This window comes from Pseudonaja textilis, chromosome 1 (genome assembly GCF_049901715.1).
Source record: "Pseudonaja textilis isolate UNSWEBS1 chromosome 1, rPseTex1.2, whole genome shotgun sequence".
Classification (NCBI taxonomy): Eukaryota; Metazoa; Chordata; class Lepidosauria; order Squamata; family Elapidae; genus Pseudonaja; species Pseudonaja textilis.
The window spans coordinates 222,883,718-222,905,979 of NC_141990.1; the positions used below are offsets into that span (position 1 = coordinate 222,883,718).

General features: G+C 39.6%; 1 protein-coding gene across 1 annotated transcript in view; it reads left to right on the forward strand.

Annotated features, from left to right (window-relative positions):
- Nucleotides 1–22,262, forward strand: part of LOC148128038 (unconventional myosin-X-like) — a 44,258-nt gene that overhangs the window by 16,283 nt on the left and 5,713 nt on the right. Inside the window, exons 2-3 of the mRNA XM_087920644.1 lie at nt 18,987–19,085; nt 21,318–21,476. Of these exons, the coding sequence (XP_087776770.1) occupies nt 18,987–19,085; nt 21,318–21,476 (258 nt within the window). The remainder of the gene's footprint in view (nt 1–18,986; nt 19,086–21,317; nt 21,477–22,262) is intronic.

Sequence of the window (22,262 nt, forward strand, 5' to 3'; positions counted from 1 at the left end):
TTATTTTACTGTTCCTACAGTAAAGCAAAACACTCTTATGGTTTACAGCATTTCTATTGAAACAATAAAAGCAACACATTACCATTAGTAAATGAAATGGCTTCCACCATTGTTCTGCTGCCAAAGAAGTTCACTATCAATAACCTCAATGATTACAGACCAGTGGCACTCACTCCTATCATCATGAAATGCTTTGAGAAATTGGTCTGCCAGCACATCATTTCTGGTCTTCCGCATACATTTGATAAACACCAGTTTGCATACAGAAAAAACTAGATCTACAGAGGACGCTATAGCCATCATTCTTCACACTGCTCTGACTCATCTAGAACAGTGGGAGGGCTATGTGAGGATGCTTTTTGTGGATTTTAGTTCTGCGTTTAACACAATTCTTCCACATAGACTAGTGTCTAAACTTCCGCATCTTGGGTTTTCTAATTCAACCTGCCTTGGATTATGGATTTCCTGTCTGGCCGCTCACAGAGGGTCAGATTAGGTAATCATACCCCTTCAGCCCTTATTCTTAACACTGGTACACCACAGGGTTGTGTGTTGAGTCCCTTACTCTATACTCTGTATGTGCATGACTGCATTCCCACTCATGCTAGTAATACTATTGCTAAATTTGCAAATGATACAACAGTGGTGGGACTTATCTCTGGGGGGGGATGAGTCTGTCTGCCAAGATGAGGTGGACCAGTTGCTTTCATGGTGTGGAGACAACAACTTGGTCCTCAACACCAATAAGACCAAGGAGCTTATAGTGGACTATAGAAGGAACAGATCAGACATCCAGCCCTTGTTTATCAATGGAGACCGAGTGGAGCAAGTGGCCAGTTTTAAGTTTCTGGGTGTTACCCTAAAAGAGGACCTGACCTGGGGTGCTCACATTGCAGCAGTGGTCAAAAGGGCCCAGCAGAGATTATACTACCTGAGGCTTCTCAGAAAACAACAACTGAATGAGAAACTGCTGGTGACCTACCGCTGCACCAGAGAGAGTATCTTAACTTACTGCACCTCTGTATGGTTTGCCAATTGTACAGTGGCAAGATAGGAAAGCACTCCAGAGGGTTAATGTCATTGCCCAGAAGATCATTGGTTGCCCTCTCCCCTCTTTGGAAGAGCTTTATAGCTCCCGCTGCCTTAAGAAAGTTCAAAACATTTTCAAAGATCCATCTCATCCTGGGAACCCTTTTTTTGAACTATTACCATCTGACAGACGGTACAGAATAATAAAAACAAGGACAAATAGACTGAAAAACAGCTTCTATCCCAGGGCAGTAGCTCTTTTGAATTCTGCTGTATTGTGCAGTGTTGGTGTGGTGTTGGGGGTTTCCGGTTCAATGTGTGAAGGGTGGAGGATGTGTGTTTGTGTTTATTTTCATACTCATGGTCATGATGTGACTGAAGATGGTGTTTGATTTCGTTGTACGAGGTGCAATGACAATAAAGTAAACTAAACCCAAACTCCCCAGTTAATAGCAGTTTTATGTGAGTTAAAAGCCTTACGAAAGAGCTCAACATTTGTCACCTTCCTATGACAAAGGAGAGGGTACCATATGAATTACCAAGAATAAGGAATGCCATCTTTCAACATATCTCTAACATCTGCCTGCAAAATCTCTGAAAAACTCATTCTTGCATTATTTCCTTATCAATTTCATTCCAAACAATTTAATCATTTTTACCATTTAATCCCATTTATTCTGCTGGAAGCTTGTTCCGCATGGATTTCTATTTTTTTTTTATTCCCATCAACATTGTTCTGGATTTACTTTGCCTTTTGCAGTATTAACCATGCCTTTGATGGCATTATTTGAAGTCTCTTTTTCTCTCTATAAACATGTTATACCTTATCTTCATTCTTTTGCAGCAACCATTCTTTTACTTTCATTTTTACTTAACCATAGCCTTTTACATTCATACACATCAATTTTTCATATTATCTTTACCAGAATGACACACACTTCTGTGGGACTACTTATTTTCTGTTCTCTTCCAAGCAGCCATCACATTTTCTTCACTGATTTGTTATGTCTTCTTTCCCTCCGCTGCTTGAGAGATTAATCTGTTTTCCCACACTTTTTTGTATGGAATTCTTTTCCTGTAGCCTTTCTGTCTTCCGATATATTTTTGTATGGGGTTAGAATAGTATCTTCCTATAACCTCTCTACTTCTTAAATTTCCCTTTTCTTCCATGTCCATCTCCCCCTCTCCCTGGAGTCACTACCAGAAGTGGCCGATTCCACATTCAGACCCCTCTCATCATTGTTACATTCTTCGACTTGGATAGTCTCTTCCTGCAGCCATTCTTCCACTCTAGTTTTTTAAATTATTTATTTAGAAAATTTATGGTCGCCTGACTCACTTTCAGTGATTCTGGGCAGCTGATAAGGATAACACAGCAATACAAAAAGCAATAATTCCCCTACCCTCTGGTGACAACAATCAGATGGGCTCCATATCACTCTGAGGTCCACAGGCCCATTGACAGAACCAAGGCCTTGCAAAGGAGTGTCAGAATGGAGACCAATCTTATCTCTGAGTGATGATATTCCACAGGGAGGGAAGACTTGCATTACAGAAAAGGCCCTTTTCTTGGTCCCGCTAGATGGATTTCCTCAAAGAGGGGGCTTTTCTTCTTTGTCCATCATTTCCCAAGATCCACTCTTAGTGCTACAAAAAATTGGTTTTCCTCACATTTAGAACCTTCCAAATTTTTGCATTCAATATTTTGCAAATGTTCCAGAAAAAAAATCAGAATCAAGGAGTGGCAAAAAAAAAAAAAAAAAGGATTCACAATTGTTTCCAGACATGGTTTTAAAATCCTATAGTAAATAACTAGCCACGAAGTCTGGTATTTTGGTAAAGGAGGACTTTGGTCAAAATAGAAAGAGGTTGAATATACACATATAGCTTCTCCTTCATTATCTCTGCTGTTCAATCTTCAATTTCACAAACTTCTTTTACTGCTTGGTAGCCATGCAAGTAATATAAAATTTCTTCAAATATCAATTGCCTATCTTTTTCATGTATTGAGAAAACTGCAGTGACTAACATGATGGCACACAGCTGACGTTCATTGATGTTTTCTACAATTAAAGCTGTTATAGGTAATCCTCAACTTACGGCTATAATTGAGCCCAAAAATTCCATTGCTAAGTGAAACAGTTAAGTGAATTTTGCCTCATTTTATGACATTTTTTCCTGCCACAGTTGGTAAATGAATCACTTCAGTTGTTAAGTTACTGTAGTAACATGGTTGCTAAGTGAATCTGGCTTCTCTATTGATTTTGCTTGTCAGAAGGTTGCAAAAGGTGATAACATGACCCTGGGACATTTGCAATCATCATAAATATGAGTCAGTTGCTGTTTGAATTTTGATCATGACTTGGGGAGGTGCAACGGTTGTAAGTGTGAAAAATAAATGTCATTTTTTTCAGTGCTATTGTAACTTTGAATGGTCACTAAATGAATGGTTGTAAGTCAAGGACTACCTGTAACTAATAGATCATATATGTGTACATAAATTGTATTCAAGTAGGCTTAACACATCTTAGACAACCTTAGAAAACCAAACAGTTGAACTTTTCTTTCTGTAGAAAAACTTGAACTGTTACCCTGCTTTCTTTACCTCATCAACACTCCCTGTATCTAGATTAGTTATGTGGACAGTATAAGTTGAGGTAAATTAAATGATAAGGATTTCTGATCCATCTCTGGTATAGTCTGTACCTAGAGATCAACTCTAGTATTTGGGTCTTGAAAACAGATAATAATTAGGGGAAAACTATTTGTTATCTAATGTAAGTTTAGTGAGTTAATTGCCATTAAGTGGGGCCTGACTCCTGATAATTGTGTTGACAAATATATCAACACAAGAGTTGTCCTCAATGGCAATCAGTAATCCTTTTAAGGACTTTCTGGTGAGTACCTTGATTGTTTCAATATTTATCCTTTCTTTTCTCCCTTTTCTATTCCTTCTGCTTTTGCATGGTCATTAAAAATATTGCCCATTGTATAACATGCCCAAACTGTATGAGTTTCTAATTATTAATAATCCAAATTTAATTTCACCCATGACTGATTGATTTGTCCTTATTACAGTCCATGGTACTTTTAGTAAATATATTTTGGATGATGTCAAAATGACAGTATTTTAAAGACAGTGAATATTTTTAACTTTATTTGCATATATAAGTTGATTTGCAGGAGTGCCAGAATACTGATATTTATTTTCAGATGACAAAGTAGAATGACCTGAATATGTTAGTGTTTTGACTTTCAGCTGTCAACTCTTCTGCTCCTGCCATTCACTGTGCATTATGCATGGGTATATAGATGCACTTGACTTATTCAATTTCCTATTCTGAATGACTGTTTCTCCAAATTCAGCTCTTACAATTGCTTCCTCATTATAATGACTCCTCAGAAGAGTAATTAGATATTTTTGGCACACTGTTAGCTTTGATATATTCCACATTCTGCCACAATCAAGGGTCTGGCTGTAAGGACAAGCAAACTACCTCCTCTAATTATCTTGCTCTGCTCATTATCCATCATATGTTAAGTATCTCATCTTGCCATCTCTGTATTTTCTGAAATCTGTCTTCTCATTTCCATGAGTGTCTCTGTTCTTTGTAAGATATTAAATAAAATAAAATTGAGGAAATGGTGGAATGGTTTGATACCTGCACATTATCTAGTACATATTTTTCTTTCATGATATTACTGTATACCAATCTTTTCTGTTCATATATTTTTGTTTCATATTTGGTAGCTAGATTCAAATTCTACCTTTTCTTCAGTTGAAGATGGTGTATATAACACTTCTCCCATTTCCCCCACAGTAATAACTGTGAGGTATATTGGGTGAAAACGAGCAACTGGTCCAAAATCACACAGGTAGTTCTAGTCCAACTTCTTTTTATATATATAAACCGTTTTTATTTATTTATAATATAGCATACAAATAAAAGACAACAGTAAATAGTAGGGAAAATAGAAAATGGAAAAAGGAAGGGAAAAGTGAGGGAAAGAAAAGGGGAAAAAGGAAAAAAAAGCGTTGGCTTCCAACTCCCTTTGGTGCAGTAGAATAAGGCATTAACATCAAAACTCAGCATCTAGTCCAGCATCTTGATGACCACATCACACTGATTCAAACATTTGTTGGCATAAAGTTGTCATTGCTGTCTTTTATCTTTCTGCTTTAAACATTTCTGTAGACATTTTATATACTTGTGTCTTACATTTTCCTGGTTAACAATTGGCATGTCTATTTTGCTGAATACCATGTGTTGCCTACACATGCTTCTATCATCTCATAAACCCGTTTGTAATAAGTCTCACAATAGCCTTTCCATCTTTCTTTCCATCTTCATTAAACTTTCTGCATCAGAAGTTGATCCGACTGGAGTTTTTCAATTTCCTACCAAATAGTCAATTTGATTCTTATATTGGTCTTTCAATAATGTCCAGTTATATAATTGTGTTTATGTTGCTTAAAGGAGACACTAGCAATGAACAAAAGCTCTGTTAATAGTTCCTGCTTTATTGTGTTGACCCACTTCAAATATTCGTACAATTTCAGGTTTCTCCATTTCTCCAACTTCTTTTCTTCCAGCTCATTGGTACTACAGTGTCCTGCTAGATGTTGAGTTTGAGCATCTCTTGCAATTTGCCATGCAACTATTCAGTATCTATCTACTGTACCTATGATAAATTTGGGCAAAAATTCTTCATTTTTGCCCAATGCTTTGAATGTCAGAGGATTCAGGATCCTTCAAATATTTTAGCTTAGGCTAAAAAATATTCTGCTTGAAAACCTGGAAAGCATGTCAATTTTGATAATATTGGGTGAGACGGGCCATTGGTTAGGTAAAGGGAAGGTTTCCCTTGTCTGGTCATGTCCGATTCTAGGGTGCGGTGCTCATCTCTGTTTCCTAACCAAAGAAGCCAGTGTCCAAAGACACTTCCATGGTCATGTGGCCAGCATGACTATACACTGAGTCGCATGGAATGCTGTTACAGTCCCACAAAGCGGTACCTATTTGTCATTTGCATGTTTTCAGACTGCTAAGTGGGCAGGAGTTGGGGCAAGAACAGGAGCTCATGTGATACTTGGATGTAAGTTTATGGACCATAGTTTTACTTTAGATTATGGGCACGCCACTAACCACATGCAATATACTGTAATTACAGTAATGCTGTACATAACATCAGGCAGCATTAGTACATTAACTACTATTAAGCTACTGAGTAAGCTGTATTTATATAGAAAACAATGAGATCAAGAGAGAGCCTTTGTGTAAGCAGATTAAATGAAGACATATGGAAAGAGATCTCCTAAGATATTTTTGCTCCGTCTGATCTCATTGCCTTGATGCATTGAGTGGGATCTTGTTAAACACTGCTGACTTTGCGTAAATGTGCAGTATGTAAATTAACTTTGTGTGATACATGTTTTTGCAAAACTAGCGTGCAGAACTCAGTCACTCTATTTGAGAGGTGGAGATACAGTTGCTGTGGCTGAAGCTCTTCTAATTTAGTGAAGCAGAGGGCTAGAAATTACACTCAACTGAAGGCATTGCTTGACTTCTGTTCCCCGAGAGCAGCAGGTCTCCAGACAAATCTTACTGTATGACCTTGTCAGAATTTGCAAGATCAGCACAAATGAGAGGAATGGATCTCTGTGCTGCCGAGGAGACCTCCAAGATAGGAAGAGCCGTGACAGCTGGTTCACTTTGAAATGCAGCCTTTCATTTGACTTTTTCATTTACATGTAATTTCTCTGTTACAGACAGGGCAGTGCCTCTGTTTCATATTATCAACTCTTTACTGTAGGCACAGTACAGTATCGTATTCCTAATTTTATTCTGAAGTCATCCCATTCTTTCTGTTACAGAGTGGGAAATAACAACTATTTACGTATATATAAATGTAGAAAAGGCACCACGTAACCTAAAACCAGCCCTATCTATTATTGGCCCTGATGGATTATGTGCATACTTCTTAAAAAAGCTCTCCTCTGCCACAATGGAACTGCTAAGCATTATATTTGAGATACCATTCAGAACCAGCTTCTTACTGAACTTATGGTCCTTAGCTATGGTCATTCCTATCTTTAAAAAAGCCTGGTTGAAAACTACAGACCAATCTCACAGTGTTGTGTCACATGCAAAGTCACAGAATCAATCATTAACCAATTCATTACCCTCCACTTAGAGTCAAATAACCTACTCTCCAAAAAACAATTTGGTTTCAGGAAAAAATTGTCCTGCAATCTACAACTCCTACACTGCAAAAACATATGGACTACTCTACTTGACCAGGGTAAAGCTATAGATGTAATTTACATAGACTTCTGCAAAACCTTTGATTCAGTGATACATGACAACTACTATTAAAACTAAACTCTTATGGCATTTCCGGATCCCTTCAGAAATGAATTACTGTGTTCCTGTCTAACAGGCAACAAATAGTAAAAATAGGGAGCGCTATATCAAACCCTGCTCCAGTTAACAGCAGTGTCCTCCAAGGCAGCGTTCTAGGATCCACACTTTATATTCAATATAAATTATCTTTGCGATCACCTTATAAGCAACTGCGCCCTCTTCACGGATGACGCAAAACTATTCAACACCACCGACAATGCTACTGTCCTTCAAAGCGACCTTGATTATATGTCTGAATGGTCAAACAATTGGCAACTCCAAATCTCAACCAACAAATGCTCTGTCCTACACATTGGTAAAAAAAATCAGTACACCAAATACAAATTAGGTGGATATGACCTCGTTGACGATCCTCACTCTGTCAAGGACCTTGGTGTACTCATAGCAAATGACCTAAGCACCAGAGCTCACTGTAACAGCATTCTGTTCCCCGCATTAAGAGTTGTAAATCTAATCTTACGAAGCTTCTCCTCCAGAAATATTGAATTGCTAACTAGAGCATACAAAACTTTTGCTAGACCAATACTTGAATTCAGCTCTGCAGTCTGGATTCTGCACTGTATATTGGACATTAATACAATTAAGTGAGTCCAGAAGTATTTCACGAGAAGAGTACTACACTCCTCTGCTCGCAACAGAATACCCTATATCACCAGGCTCAAGATTTTGGGTTTGGACAACCTTGAACTACCACCTACGGTTGGACTTAAGTGTAGTATACAAAATTATCCGCTACAATGTCCTACCAGTCAATGATTACTTCAGCTTCAACCACAACAATACAAGAGCACACAACAGACGCAAACTCAATGTAAACCGCTCCAAACTTGATTGCAGAAAGTACAACTTCAGCAACAGAGTGGTCAATGCCTGGAATGCACTACCTGTTGTTACATCCTCTAACCCCCCCACTCCTTTAACCTCAAACTATCCACTATTGACCTCACCCTATTCCTAAGAGGTCTGTAAGGGGCATGCATAAGCGCACAATCGTGCCTACCATCCCTGTCCTTCTGTCCCCATTTATTCGTATCTATTTCCTATATTCTTACTCATGTTTATACTTATACCTATTATCTTGTAAGTGATTGAAAAATCAGATAAATAAAAATAAATAAATAGATCTCTGCTTTAAAATGTTGCCCTTCTCCTGATTGCTATGCTATGCAAAACTGGTCAGATTAGGTACCAGCTGGGATCATTTTGTTGCTACATCCTACTGCCATATAAACTTAATGGTAGACTATCATTTACTCTGATCTTATGCTCAAGAATGTGTCATGGTTCTAACATGGCATCAGTGCAGAAGAGAGACACAGGTAGTCCCAACTTAATGAACCTGGTTGGGACTAGCAACTCTGCAAGTAAACAAGCCACCAGTAAGTGGGAAATCATTTGGCAGTGATTATGCGTTCCAATAGGAAAGAGACAAGATTGCCGTCTCAGTTTCAAACCTTCAGCTTTCCTTTGCTTTCTAACACCTCCCCACCCATACCTTTGGAATGTTCCAATGCCTGCTTGTGGTCTACAGTGGGGAAAATGGGAGGACCATGAATTAGGAAAGATTCAAGATTGATCGAGAAAACAAACAGCAAAATGTTGGGTTTTTTTTTTTTGAAACACTGGAAACCTTAAATGGACTTCTTGCTAAAAGAAGAAAAAAATGCAATAATTTATAGATTCAAAGATTAAGAAAGGTATCATTTAAAGCAGGAGATGAGGAGATCTGCAAAAATTTTAAGAGATGATGGACAACAAGAAAAGGAGGTCAGAAATCATTTCTCCATATTTATTGATTTTGGTTTTCTTTTCTTTTTGTGTATGTGTATGTTTTCTTTTGATTTGTCTTTTATATGATTTTTAAAATAAATATGAATTTTAGAAAAGAAAAACAATAAGAGAAAAGAATGCAAACATTAGAAGGCACTCTGTAAAAGTACAAATCAATTTCTCTTCTCCAGCTTGCTAATTACCAGATTAATTGGATCAATCACCTATGACAGGGGTGTCAAACTGAAGGTGCTTAGAACTGGTCCACAGGGCTGCCCTGAAAACAGCAAAGGACCAGCCCCTGGTGTCTCTGCCGGTGAAACGCACCTCGGGAGGGTCACATGTGCACCCCCCAGCTCCATTTTCACTGGCAAAGGGCTGCAGGAGGCCTTTGCAGCCAAAAATGGAGCTCAGGAACCTGTTTTTGCTAGCAGAGCGCTTGGGTCACCACAGCCGCCCCCGACATGAATGGCTTTGGCTGGCCATGCCCACTCTGGCCCCTCGAGGTCAAACACAACCCTGATGCGGCCCTCAGTGAAATCAAGTTTGACACCCCTGACCTATCATCTCTTAACTGGCATGTCTAAGGGCATTTGGGTGGGGAAAGCTGATTAATGTCTTTTTTATATATAAAATCAGGAATGTGAATGTGATAACAGTCACAAACACAGTGATGGGTAAGCTCTGTCCTTATTATGAATTTAGACCTTCTTCTTAAGGATTACGTGTTCCTGCTTCTCTAACGAGAAACAAATCTGGTATTAACTTTACCATAAGCATTATTTGTAGTACTGTTCTCTAAAAACAAATACATTTCATCCCCAAACTCACTGCAGTCTCTGATAGTGACAGTGTTATTAAATGGTGGGGCAAATTTATTTCAAATGCTGGTTTGTTATTATTTCAAATCATACTGGTGTGTCCTGACCAGCTGCATCTGCTAGGCTTCTCCTGAAATGGAAGCAACCACAATCCATATCCAGAAAGGCTTATATATGTCTAGCCTAAGACCTCTCACCCCTCTTTTTAATGTCAGTATTAGAAACCAGTGTTTGTCACTGACTTTTGGACTCTGGCTTCTAAATTCCTTGCACTCTTATACAGGGAAAAACTAAGTAGAAGGAATTGAGAAGTCTGCTCTGGCACACTTGCTACTCCCTAACATGCCAGAATTCTCAGCAGCTTATGACAGTATTTTGTGTGAATACTATCCAGTGAGCAATATACATTAATCTGCTACACTCATTTATAACTCTAAAATTAGGAAAAGCGCTTGAGACAACCATGTTAACAATTTTTTCAAAAAGTAACACTTTCCGCTTGAGTGTTAACAAAACATCATAGTTGTACCTCACTGATTCATAGAAAATTGTCTGCATAGCAAATGGATAAGAACTGCATAGCTAGTGGATTATGTGATTAACCACTTTGAAAGTCTAGTTTTCGCAATGGTTGCCTTTAAAGAAGGTTATCAACCATAACATCTGAAGGGGCCAAGATTTCCAGTCTTTGCCTTTAAGCTTACACATTAAATCTTAAACATTAAATCTGTAGTCCTTACTTTTAGAGATTTGGGTCTCTCTTTCTCTCTCTTCTGCTTTCAGTTGTGCTTCTGAAACTTGTACCTGATCCATTGATCATGTTGCTTCCTCAAATCAGCTTCCAATTAGTTTTCTTTTGAATGTTTCTGCATATTATTATTGCATTTATCTGAGAGCTAAAATGGTAGGTTTTCTCCAAAATAGTTTGATTTGAAAGCGGGAAGGTTGCCTTAAATTTGCTGAGAATGCAATAGTGGAAGTAGAGAATATTTTCCCTTACCTAGTCTTATTTTTTCAGGTGGTGCCTTCTTAAATTTAGGATCTTCTTCTTACTGTACTTTTGCCAAGATAGAACAATTCAAGAATACAATGCAATTTTTAGAAAACTTTTCATTCTGAGATAGAGCGTACAAGTTGAAATTTGGAACATCACTTTTGGCTGTCTCACAGAATTACTTTCTTTCTGTTGAGTTTATGGCACAAAATAACAAAACAAAATAACAGAATAACAGAGTTGGAAGGGATCTTGGAGGTCTTCTAGCCCACCCCCGTGCTCAGGCAGAAAACCCTATATATATATATATATATTTTAGACAAATGGTAGTCCAATCTCTTCTTAAAGACTTAAAGTCTTTCCACTGATTAATTGTTCTCACTGTCAGGAAATTTCTCCTTAATTCCAAGTTGCTTCTTTCCTGGATTAGTTTCCATCCATTGCTTCTTGTCCTGCTTTCAGGGGCTTTGTAAAATAGGTTGATTCCTTCTTCTTTGTGGCAGCCCCTTAGATACTGGAACACTGTCACCCCCTGGTCCTTCTTTTCACTAAACTAGACAGACCCAAAAGCAAATATTTGTCAATGTGAGATCAGCCTCTGGCAGAAGAAAAGCACATTATTGCTCAAGAAGTATGAATGAAAGTCCACACCCGCGGTCTGTTTGATCTCCCTTTCATGAAAGCCATAATTGATTCCCCCTCCCCCATTCTGCCTTTCTTGAGATCAGATAACCTCTTGTGGATTGAATAGATATTCTTCCACCTGCTGCATCTCACATCTGCTTCCATTAGCTAATTTCTATTTAGATGTATCTATTACTTATTTATGGTCATCTGGATCAATCAAAAGATGCATTTGATGAAACTCGAATCAACCCTTATCTGGAAGTTATGGCTTCTCTCACCCCCTCCCATATTGTAGCTACTATATGTACTGTAATCATCATCATCATCATCGTAAGCTACCTAATAAGTAACTTACCTGAATCACTACAAGTTTTGTAATGTAGCCAAGGCAGAATTTTGATTCTTGAACACTTGGGGGCATATAATACAAGAGAGAGAAAGGGAAGAGGAGGAGGAGGAGGACTTACCTCATAAAATGAGTATCTAAAGCAGCAAAGTTAAGACTGATCAAAATAGGATGCAAAATTGTTCTTGATATTATCTACGCCTGATAATGCCTGATATGGCTAATAAATTTTTCATCATAGGAAAATTAGCTCAAAGACTGCATACTTCAAAAAAATCCTATAGTTTATCATTCACTTGACTTGATTGGGGTAGAATTTTCTGTCACAGTACTAAACATGAAGTCTTCTGAAAGGGACTGTAATGAATGTGATCCCGAGGGTCAGTCCAGCCATCTTCCCTATATTTCTATGAAAAAAGTTTAAGTAAAAACCAAATGTTCACCATCTTTTTATCTAGTGATTAGTGGTGGGGTTTTTTTTAGCTTTTCATGTACACAAAGGACTCAGGGGTAAGCCATAACAAACAAAAATTACATTTTAGCTCTGAGTCAGTATTCTGTGATCTTTCAGCATTTTGCAAGACCGTGAGATGACTTCATAGGAATTGCCTTTGTTGCATCTTTGTCGGCAGCTCTTCGATGACAAGTATCAATTGCTATGGAGAGGCATAAAGCAGGCAGGAGTCATGGCAATATTGCTTAGTGGTATCCTGGCTCTCAACCAGTCCCTCTTCTCCCCTGCTGCAGTTTTTGCTATCAATCCTTCCTCTATTGATTTTCCATGAAATTGGGGGGAGGGGATCTTATCAAAATCTCTTCCAGCAGTGGTACAGAGCTAGCCATGATTTTAACATTGATATGGACCACAGAGGGCAAGAAATGGTCTGCCCTGAGCCTCCATTTGAAAAATTTCCTCAAAAATCTTCTATTAGACCAGGCTTTTCTAATAACAAAAGCTGAGTTCCTGTGAGCAAAGAAGTAGATAGTGGCAGGGAGAAGCTGCTAAAGCTTTTTCCCCAGATGCCACTTCTCAATTCTACGCTTGTTATTTGCAAAACTATTAAAACTACTAAGCGTTCAACTGTCCCAAATCATTTTCTTAAAAGTGGTTTGTGCTTAGCCCTTGGGTAAAATAAACATTTACTGCTATTGTGGCTCTAGTTATGCCTCCTCCCCCAAAGAGTAGCAGTACACTTGTGTACACACACACACACACACACACACACACACACACACACGGTCTGAGTTGACTGAAAAAGATTTTTATCAGCAGTAAGAAACAGATTCCAGTACATGCCTTTCCTTTTTATAGGAAAGCAGTCTTGCAGCCCCTCATTTGCCTGTTTATTTCAGGCACTTTTTAGACGTACTTGTGTTCCTCTCAGTTTCTTCCTATTCAGAAGACAAAAGACCTTCTTTCTCTAGTATCTGTTATGTATAAATTGGCTGTCCTATCCTTTTGTCTGCTTCCAGCTGATCAGTTTGAACTTTTATCCTAGCCAACTTGGACCCTTTGTTTGTGTGAGGAGTTATTGTGAGCGGAATGTGCCAATGGGTTCAGCAGTAATTTCTATGATTATCACGCACAAAAATTCTAGTCCCTAAAACATTGCCAATTTTCATAGTACTTAATCTCCATGTAAGGCAGTGGTGGGATTCAATTTTTTTTACTACCGGTTCTGTGGGCGTGGCTTGTTTGGTGGGCGTGGCTTGGTGGTCATGTGCCTGGGTGGGCATGGCCAAGTCAAGGGCAAGGTGGTGTTTCACCTTGCTGCGAGTGACGTCGAGTTGGCCATGCCCACTCAGTCACATGACCAATGCTGCAGAGACAGGGTGATTTACTACGTACCTTTCCCCCCCACCACCCTTGGGCTGACAAAAAAAAAAAGCCCAACTAAAGATCATGACAGCCTGCCTAGTCTGCCTGCTGAATGGGTTTTGTTTTGGGGTGGTTTTTGTTTTGTTTTTTGCCAGAAGCCCCTTGGAGATAAATTTACAACACCAAATCTTACTGTACCTCATTGTTGTGGCACTGTCTGTTGCTGCTGTGGGTGTCTGGCTGCCCAAGTAAAAAACCGTTCTGGCTCAGGGCGACTGTGAAGAGCAAGAGAGGAAGCCAAGGCGCTCGCCTCATAGCAGTCAACTTTGTTCTGTCTCGCTCCAGTTAGGCGCTCCCAGTGTGCACAAGGAGCGTGAAAGGAGGCAGACACCGCACGGATGCGGTTTTTTGCCCAAGACTTCTCGTGTATTCAGGGACTACACCTCTCCCAACGATGTGTTGGCGGCGATCTAACAGACATCTTGCAGCTCTTAAAGATTGACTTTAAGAGCGCCCCCATGGAAGAAACCGAGAACGAGAGCAAAAGTAGCGGCGGCAGGGGCAACAGGAGTGTGTGATGGGTCCCTCCGCGGTCCCCTCCAGGGGGACAGCCAGGGCTTCGGCACCTCCTCTTTTCCTCAGAGGCTCAGTGTCTGCCTCCTTTCATACTCCTTGTGGAGGGACACATGCCCGTCACCCCACCACTACTACTTGCTCATGAGGTGCTCTTTAAGTCTCTTACGGCCCAGCCTCCCCTGGCACGCCCTTCTCCTGGACCATCTCTTTCAGCCTAGCCCAGCCTGGCCAGCCAGTAGGTAGTCACATGTCCCTGAGCTTCTCACCTCCCCTTGTTGTGAGATGCCTGTGTCTGCTGCATGCTTTTTTCAGTGCGGCTGCAGTCCAGCAGTCACATTGAAAAAAGCATGCCCTCTTCTATGTGCCGGGCTCAGCAAGTCCGAGTACATGCGCATAGAACAAGGTGGTGCCGGACTGTGGGGGAGTGGAGCGAAGCCAGAGATCAGTAGCTCTTTTGCAACGCAAGAAGCCTCCCCCAACCAGCCGGCTCCTCTCCTCCTCCTCAGCCTGTTTGTTCTGTATGGCCGAGGAGGAGGAGAGCAGCCGGCCAAAGGAGTGGCTGTTGGAGGCGACTCTTTTTCCATCTCCAGCTGCCTCTTTCAGCGCAGAAAACCTCCCCCAACTGGCCAGCAGAGAAAGAGACCAGCCGGCTGATTGGCGGAGGCTTCTTGCACTGCGAAAGAGGTGGCTACTGATTTCCGGCTCCATTCCGCTTCTCCATTGGTCCAGTGCAGCCCTGTTCTATGCACCAGCTGCTCGGACTTGCTGGGCCCAGCACATAGAACAGGGCGTGCTAAAGGCATCTCGCGACAAGAGGGGTGAGAAGCCCCAGGACATATGGCCACCTGTTGGCTGGCCGGGCTGGGCCGGGCTGGAAGAGGTGCATCTGCCAGGAGAAGGAATAAAAGACGCTCCGGGAGGGCGGGCAGGCGGCGCGGATGTCCCAGGGCTGTTGCACATGCACACTGCATGTGTAGCAGCTATACATGCAGTGTGCATGTGCAGCAGCCCTGGGACATCTGCCCTAGCTGCACCAGGGCCGCCACATGGTAGGAGAGCGACCGGGACAAGTGAGCGACCAGGCAACTGGGTCGGGGGCGTGGCCATCCAGGGGTCGCCACCGGTTCGGTGACCTACGCCAAATCACCACTACCTGTTCGCCCAAACCGGTGTGAACCGGTTGAATACCACCTCTGATGCAAGGTATATAAAAAGAATCAAGATTAGATGTGGACTTCTGGTTGTCGGCTTCGGTGACAGCAGGGATTCGCCTTCTCTGCGATCCCTGCTGTGCTAGCCGCCTTGGTGCCTCCGATCCTGACGGATTTGGAGGTTAAGGCTGCCCTGTTGGGGCAGCTGAAGATAGGGGGGATCCGGACAGGGGTGAGGGGCGTCACAACCCCCCCCCCAGCCGGCAATAACCGCCTTCTCTCAAGACGGTGCAGCGGTGGTCTTTTATGGCCACCATAAAGAAGCCGGCAATTGGATAAAGAATGCGCAGGAGGGAGAAGGAGTTGTTTTTTTTTAAAGAAAGTTTGTTCTTGGTCGAACTGGGACCTTAAGGATATATTTAACACCTGGGAAAGTAATGACTTGGAAGCTATAATGTTCCCGATTGATGTTTTCAGCTGCGAAGAAAAGTGACGAAAAGGGGAAGTCACTCTCCCTCCCTTATGGAATTAACAAATGGACAAGGGAAACCAGCCTTTTGATAGAAGGTAAAACCTAAACTCCTTTGTTATAAGTGGGAAGGGAGAGGCTTGGGAAAACAAATTTTTACTCTAAGACTCTGCTGGAGGAGATGACTTGAAGATAAAGAGAATAGAAATTAATTCTAAGAAAGACTTAAAGCACAGATTGGACGTTTTTTCTTTCCCTAATTTGACTTCACCCCTAGAAGAGAAATTGTAAAAAGAAGAAGCTTGTACTCTGCCTGGACTGTTTGATATCTGTGGGACTTTGGGACTTTTGGGAGCTGTTTTAAGTTTGGAAATAACTGATTGGTTTAAGAAGAGGATACAGAAAGAGAAGAAGAAACAGTTTAAAATGGCTCTATCTCTTGATGAACTAAAAAAACAATATTTAAAAATAAATAAAGAAGGCAAAGATGTTATGGGAGAAGCCCTTTGTTTCCTAGATATGGCGCTTGTCATGTGTCAGCAAATTAAACAACAGCTGGAAGAAGCCGAGGAAGAAGAAGCCATTTTTAATGAACTAAATGGTGTGACTAAGAAAGAAAGGAGAAAGAGAGGAGCGAAAAGGAAGGACTTAAGAAATAAAAAAATGTTTATGAAAGAGAAAAAGAAGATGCAAAAACAACAGAATGCTAGAAAGCAAAAGGAAAGAGGAATGCAACAGAAAGGGGAAATCAAGAAGGCAGAGGTTTGGAGAGGAGGGGGTAAAAAGTTTAGGAGGGCTAAGAAGGAAAGAGAAAAGTGGGGAAAAAGTTACAAAGGTATAAGACAAGATGGAAAAAAGGAAACTTTTTTCAGGGATAATGGGTAATATATGGGATTTTTTTTTTAAAAAAAAGGGGGGATTCTGCAAAGTACACATGAGTATTGTAATAGTGGTATTTGTATTATAAGTAGATAATCAGAACTTTTTAAGATCTAATAAAAGACTAAAATATCAAGGTATAACTTTAAAAGGTTTAATAATGAATGATAAGTTTTAATAAAATACTAAAGGGAATGTTTAAAATATTAGTTTGAATATAGAGTTTAATGGATTAATGTGTTGATTGTTATGGATTTATTATTGTAGTATTGGTTTTTGAAATAGTAGAATGTACTAAGCAGAATCTGATTGGGATTTAGGTGTTATTTTAAATTTTAATTTAGGGGAATGATAGAAAGGCATCATACTCCGATTAGTGATTCCAGGGGAAACTATTCTTTCTTAAATTGGAAATGAGACAGATGTAAATGGAGAAATGGACAAAAGATATAAAAATATTTTTTTTTTTAAAAGCAAGATTAAATATATAAAACAGAATTAAGATGAGGCAAAAGTGGAGAGGAGTTATATAATAGATATAGAATGGTAAATAAGATGGGTAATGGTATATAAGAAGAGCATGAATTCAATTGAGTCCATACAAAAAGAGGCCAAGTTACTTTCTAGAAGAAAGTTTTATGTTTTTATGTCTATGTTTTATGTGTGTGTGTTTAATTAAGAATTAAACAATAAAATCTCGGAGGAAGACTAGATGAGAATAATTATAAACAAGCCAGAGGAAAATATAAAGTTGATGACTGGATAGCAGATAAATCAGAAAGGAAATATGATTGAATAATGATTAAAGAGAAACAATGTGGAATTTGGTAAAGGGAATTTACGTGTTTATATGGAAATGGGATAAATTATAAGTACGTGATATAAAGCAATATGTTACCTGCCTTGTAAGGATCTACAATGGAAAGAGGTTTTATGTTTTTAATGCTTAATGATGTTTTGTTTTGTTTGTTTGTTTGTAAAATCAATAAAACTTGTTTAAAAAAAAAAGATTATATGTAAAATGGTTAAAAATTAATTAATTAATTTGTATCACACTTTCCTCTAAGGACCCGAGAACAATATTTCAGCTCCTTTTATATTAAGTAGCATAAAGTAGCATTTTTAGACTGAAAAGACTTGGTGAACTGAGTTAGAGGGAAACAGTATATAGTTTAAAAATTGACTGAAACTTGATCCTGGGAATCTCATATGTAGATCTAACATAAATGAGCAAAAAGCCAGCAGAATTAGATCCTGGAATGGGGGGAAACCATTGTTTACACCCAGTTCCATGCTACATACCAAGGTAATGTGACTTTTACACAAAGGCTGCTTTGGTTTGGTTTATTCTGATAGCCTGGTGACAGCTTTTGGCACAATTCAGTAAGGTTTTTAAATGTGGGGCAAGCTTAGGAGGCTAAGTCCCATATTTGCCTGGGATAAATGGAAAAGCATTAACAATTGCATTGAAATAAAGGCAAAGTGAAGCTTTCTGCCATCCACAGTATTTATAATATGCTTATATTGTATATAATATGCTTACATTATGCAGATGGCGACTTGATTGGGGTAAAATTTTCTGTCACAGTACTAAACATGAAGTCTTCCGAAAGGGACTGTAATGAATGTGATCCCGAGGGTCAGTCCAGCCATCTTCCTTATATTTCTATGAAAAAAGTTTAAGTAAAAAAGACAAAAGTGAAAGGATCAATCATTTATAATTGTTTATCTTAATTCTAATTCTTATAGGATATGTACTATCTTATTTACAAGATGAAGAGAAGACTGCCCCTTTGTGGTGGCCATCTACATGTTTTAGTCATGCACTTTACTGCTGAATATGCACATTTAAAGTATTTCTATCTGGATATGACACATTTTTGCAGTTGATTGGCAAAGAAAGGAAATGATAGCAAGTGTGATAATTAAATGTGTGTGTATGTGTAAGTATGAACGTATGCATGTATGTATGTACAGTATGTATGTATGTGTCATATTTCTTAACTACCCATCTCATTCGGGTGTACAAATGTAAACAGATAAAGACTATATGATTGAACTCTCCAGTGATTGGTTGCAGGGAACACGCGTGTGGCTGAAGGAACCTGATTATATGTGGCCCTGCACTGTTGGATCCTGTGCTAATGGCTCCATGCTCTTCACTTCAGACTACGGTGAGGTAAGTGAAATTTAAGACTGTAATGAACCACTGAAGAAAGGCCTCTTGGATAATCCCCTTGCCTATTTGAGCTAAATTAAAAAGAAAAATACATTGGGAGACACAACTGATACCTGACATACTGCCTAAGATGGCCAAGTGATGAGTAAAGTCACCTTGCCTGAACAGGCATATTTTTCTTAAGATTTTGCTCCCCATTCTAACTTGCAAATTGGTTTTTCTGAATTGCTGTTAAACTCTTTGAACCTGAAACAAAGCACACAAGGTCTCAGAAAAGACAGCAACGCACCTCAGCGGACTGGGGCAGGCTCTTGAAGCTTCCAAGCAATTCACACTTCTGCAGCTGGCCAGGTTTGAAATCGGAGATAATCCTGTGTTAATACCTTGAATCGCCGATCTTCCATTTTCTCAAGGCAAATCCTGCCCTTCTGAATCTGGTGTCTTAGAGAGGGAGAGAGGCATGCATTTCCCCCTGCATATATAGATAAGATGATCTAATGCAGATCAGTTATTTTTTAATGTGACCTAACTGCCATTACAACATCGCAATGAAGCTTGCTAAAAGAGCAATAGAAAGATGGATATCCTTTCAGCGTGTGTGTTTTTATATATTAGCAACTACTAGTAGGGAATCAAAGATGCAGATGCAGGCATTTAATATATTGTCCCTGTGGAAACTGACAATCCATTATGGCATTTACATGTTTGAAGCATGAACCCAAGAACAGAACAGTCCAAATCTTCAGATTTTTGTACACTGGACTCTTTAGCTGCTGTGTATGCTGTGTGCGCTCTTTAGCCCTGTGTGTAAACCAATGATAAGGAATTCAGTTTAAAAATCTCTCTCCACATTTCAACTCTTTCCTCTATTTCCACCATGCTGACAGGCCAGTGTTTTGTCTGGATCACATTATCATGATCCCTGATTGAAGAAGTCCCCCACTTCTTTACTATTCATGAGCTGATTAAAAAAAAGGAAGAAACCCTATAATTTACCATTTTACCAGGAGCCCTGGTGGCACAATGGTTAGAGTACAATATTGCAGGCTAACTCTGCCCACTGCCAGGAGTTCACTCCTGACCAGCTCAAGGTTGACTCAGCCTTCCATCCTTCCAAGATTGGAAAAATGAGGACCCAGTTTGTTGGAGATAATATGTTGACATTGTAAACCACTCAGAGCTATAAAGTAGAATGGAGCAGTATATAAGTGTAAAGGCTAAGGACTATGGTTATTTTCCTGTCTTGAGGCCTAGAAAGTAAAAGTGGCAAAAACTTATCAATTTCACATTTTTTTTAAAAAAAGCCATCCCAGCTTTTCATTGTTTCACTGATGAATTAATTTAAAAAATAATGGCCAGAGGATAGTAACTGGTGATTGGAACAGAGAAGGTGATTCTGATAAGTGTATGGTAGCCAGTTCCAGTGAAGAGGGGGCACAATAGGAAAACTGAATTAGCAGAAGTTAAAAAAATACCTTTGATGTGTAGGAGAAAATAATGGGCAGATTTTGCCTTTTGCAGTGGCCTAGGTGTGGGTAGCAGACAATGTTATGTGTTGCTGCCCTTAAGAAATGGTCAGTGGCCTGTGAGTCAACCAGATGAATTCTTCCTTATTATTAAATTAGATCATTGTAAAATGTTGCATAGGGGGCTACTCTTGAAAAACTGCAACTGGCACAAAATGGACTAGCAGGATTCTTTCACAGAGTCTGCATTTGTGTTCAGCATCAAAGGTTCTATTTTCTATTCCATCATTTATAAAAAATAGGAATATGAGACAGGATTTTAACTGCAGCAGTATCTGGCTTTATGGAGTTATTTCCAAAGAAGTTGTACATGCTCCATCCCTGATGATTTTAAGTGCTTGGTGCTGCAGTGATTATTGTCTTTAAATAGTAGTGTACTCATGTCTGCATTCTTCACTCTTTCTGACTTCTCAATCTGAACGTGATTCCTTTCTTAATATTGTTCTAATGATTTTATTAATTTTGATTTCTTGGAAGGTCTTTTTAGGGGTACCATATGATCCTGAAAGATTTGCTTTAAAAACGTGGGAATATAAGAAATTCATGCTGCAAGCACACATATGATTACTAGCTGGCTTACCCTGCTTTTGATGTTCAGATCTAACACAAGTCCTTTACTATCACATCTAGTTCAGCATATGAGTGTCACACAGAATATATGTTCATTTTGCAGTGTTGCATCTCTCGATTTTTCCCTTCCCCCTAGGTGTTCTGCTATGTACAAGGCTCTCTGCCGAAAGAAAAAATTCTGCCAATGCATCAGTCAAGTGTAGACGGTGTGGAGGACATGTCCATGCTGGGAGACCTTCATGAGGCTGCCATCTTGCTCAACCTGCACCAGCGTTACAAGCAGAACCACATCTATGTGAGTGAACAAATTAGACTGGTGCCCTGCTAATCTTTCCAACAGAGTGCTAAACAACATCCTCAAAAGAGAAGTTACCTGCATGACTGTATCCTCATCCTATGAGAGGTAGACTATGAGATGATATCCAGGTATGCAGGAGCCATGCCTTTCTGAAGTGTGCTTTGATGCTTTGCATGTCTTTGGGTCATGAACACAGAAGCTTGGGTTAGAGACCTCTGAGAATATTTGGATAGCTTCTTAGTAAAACTAGGGCCATGCTAATCTATCATCAAATGGAATCAAATGGTAGAATGGATTGGTGGCATATACGGTACATTACGTTTTTGAATAACCACTCAAATTTTGAAAAATGCAGCCTGCATATGAGTTGAATCACAAACATAAATGTTCATGTGCTTGCCAGATTTCAGCCTTCTTTCTCAACTTTAGTTTTCTATTTGCAAAGAGAAAGTAAGTGTTTTTACATGATATACCCCTTTCCTGTATTCCCAAGAATTGTTAATATCCATAGTGCAATCCAAAGTTTCTGCTGTTTAATTCCTTCTTTTGGCATTAAATATCCAATTTCTACCTGCTTCTGTAAATATGGAAAGGAGATGAGGAGGAGCAGGTAATTCTGTATCAAGCAAGATGACTGTGAGATTATCTGGGAGCACAAGGAAAGGGATGAGGCATATTCCCTTCTTACCTGTGCCCAAGCGTTCTTAAATTCTGATATTGAAATGTGGATCTTAAGTCTGTTGCATCGCAACGGTTACTAAGGCAACAAGGACTGAAGGCATT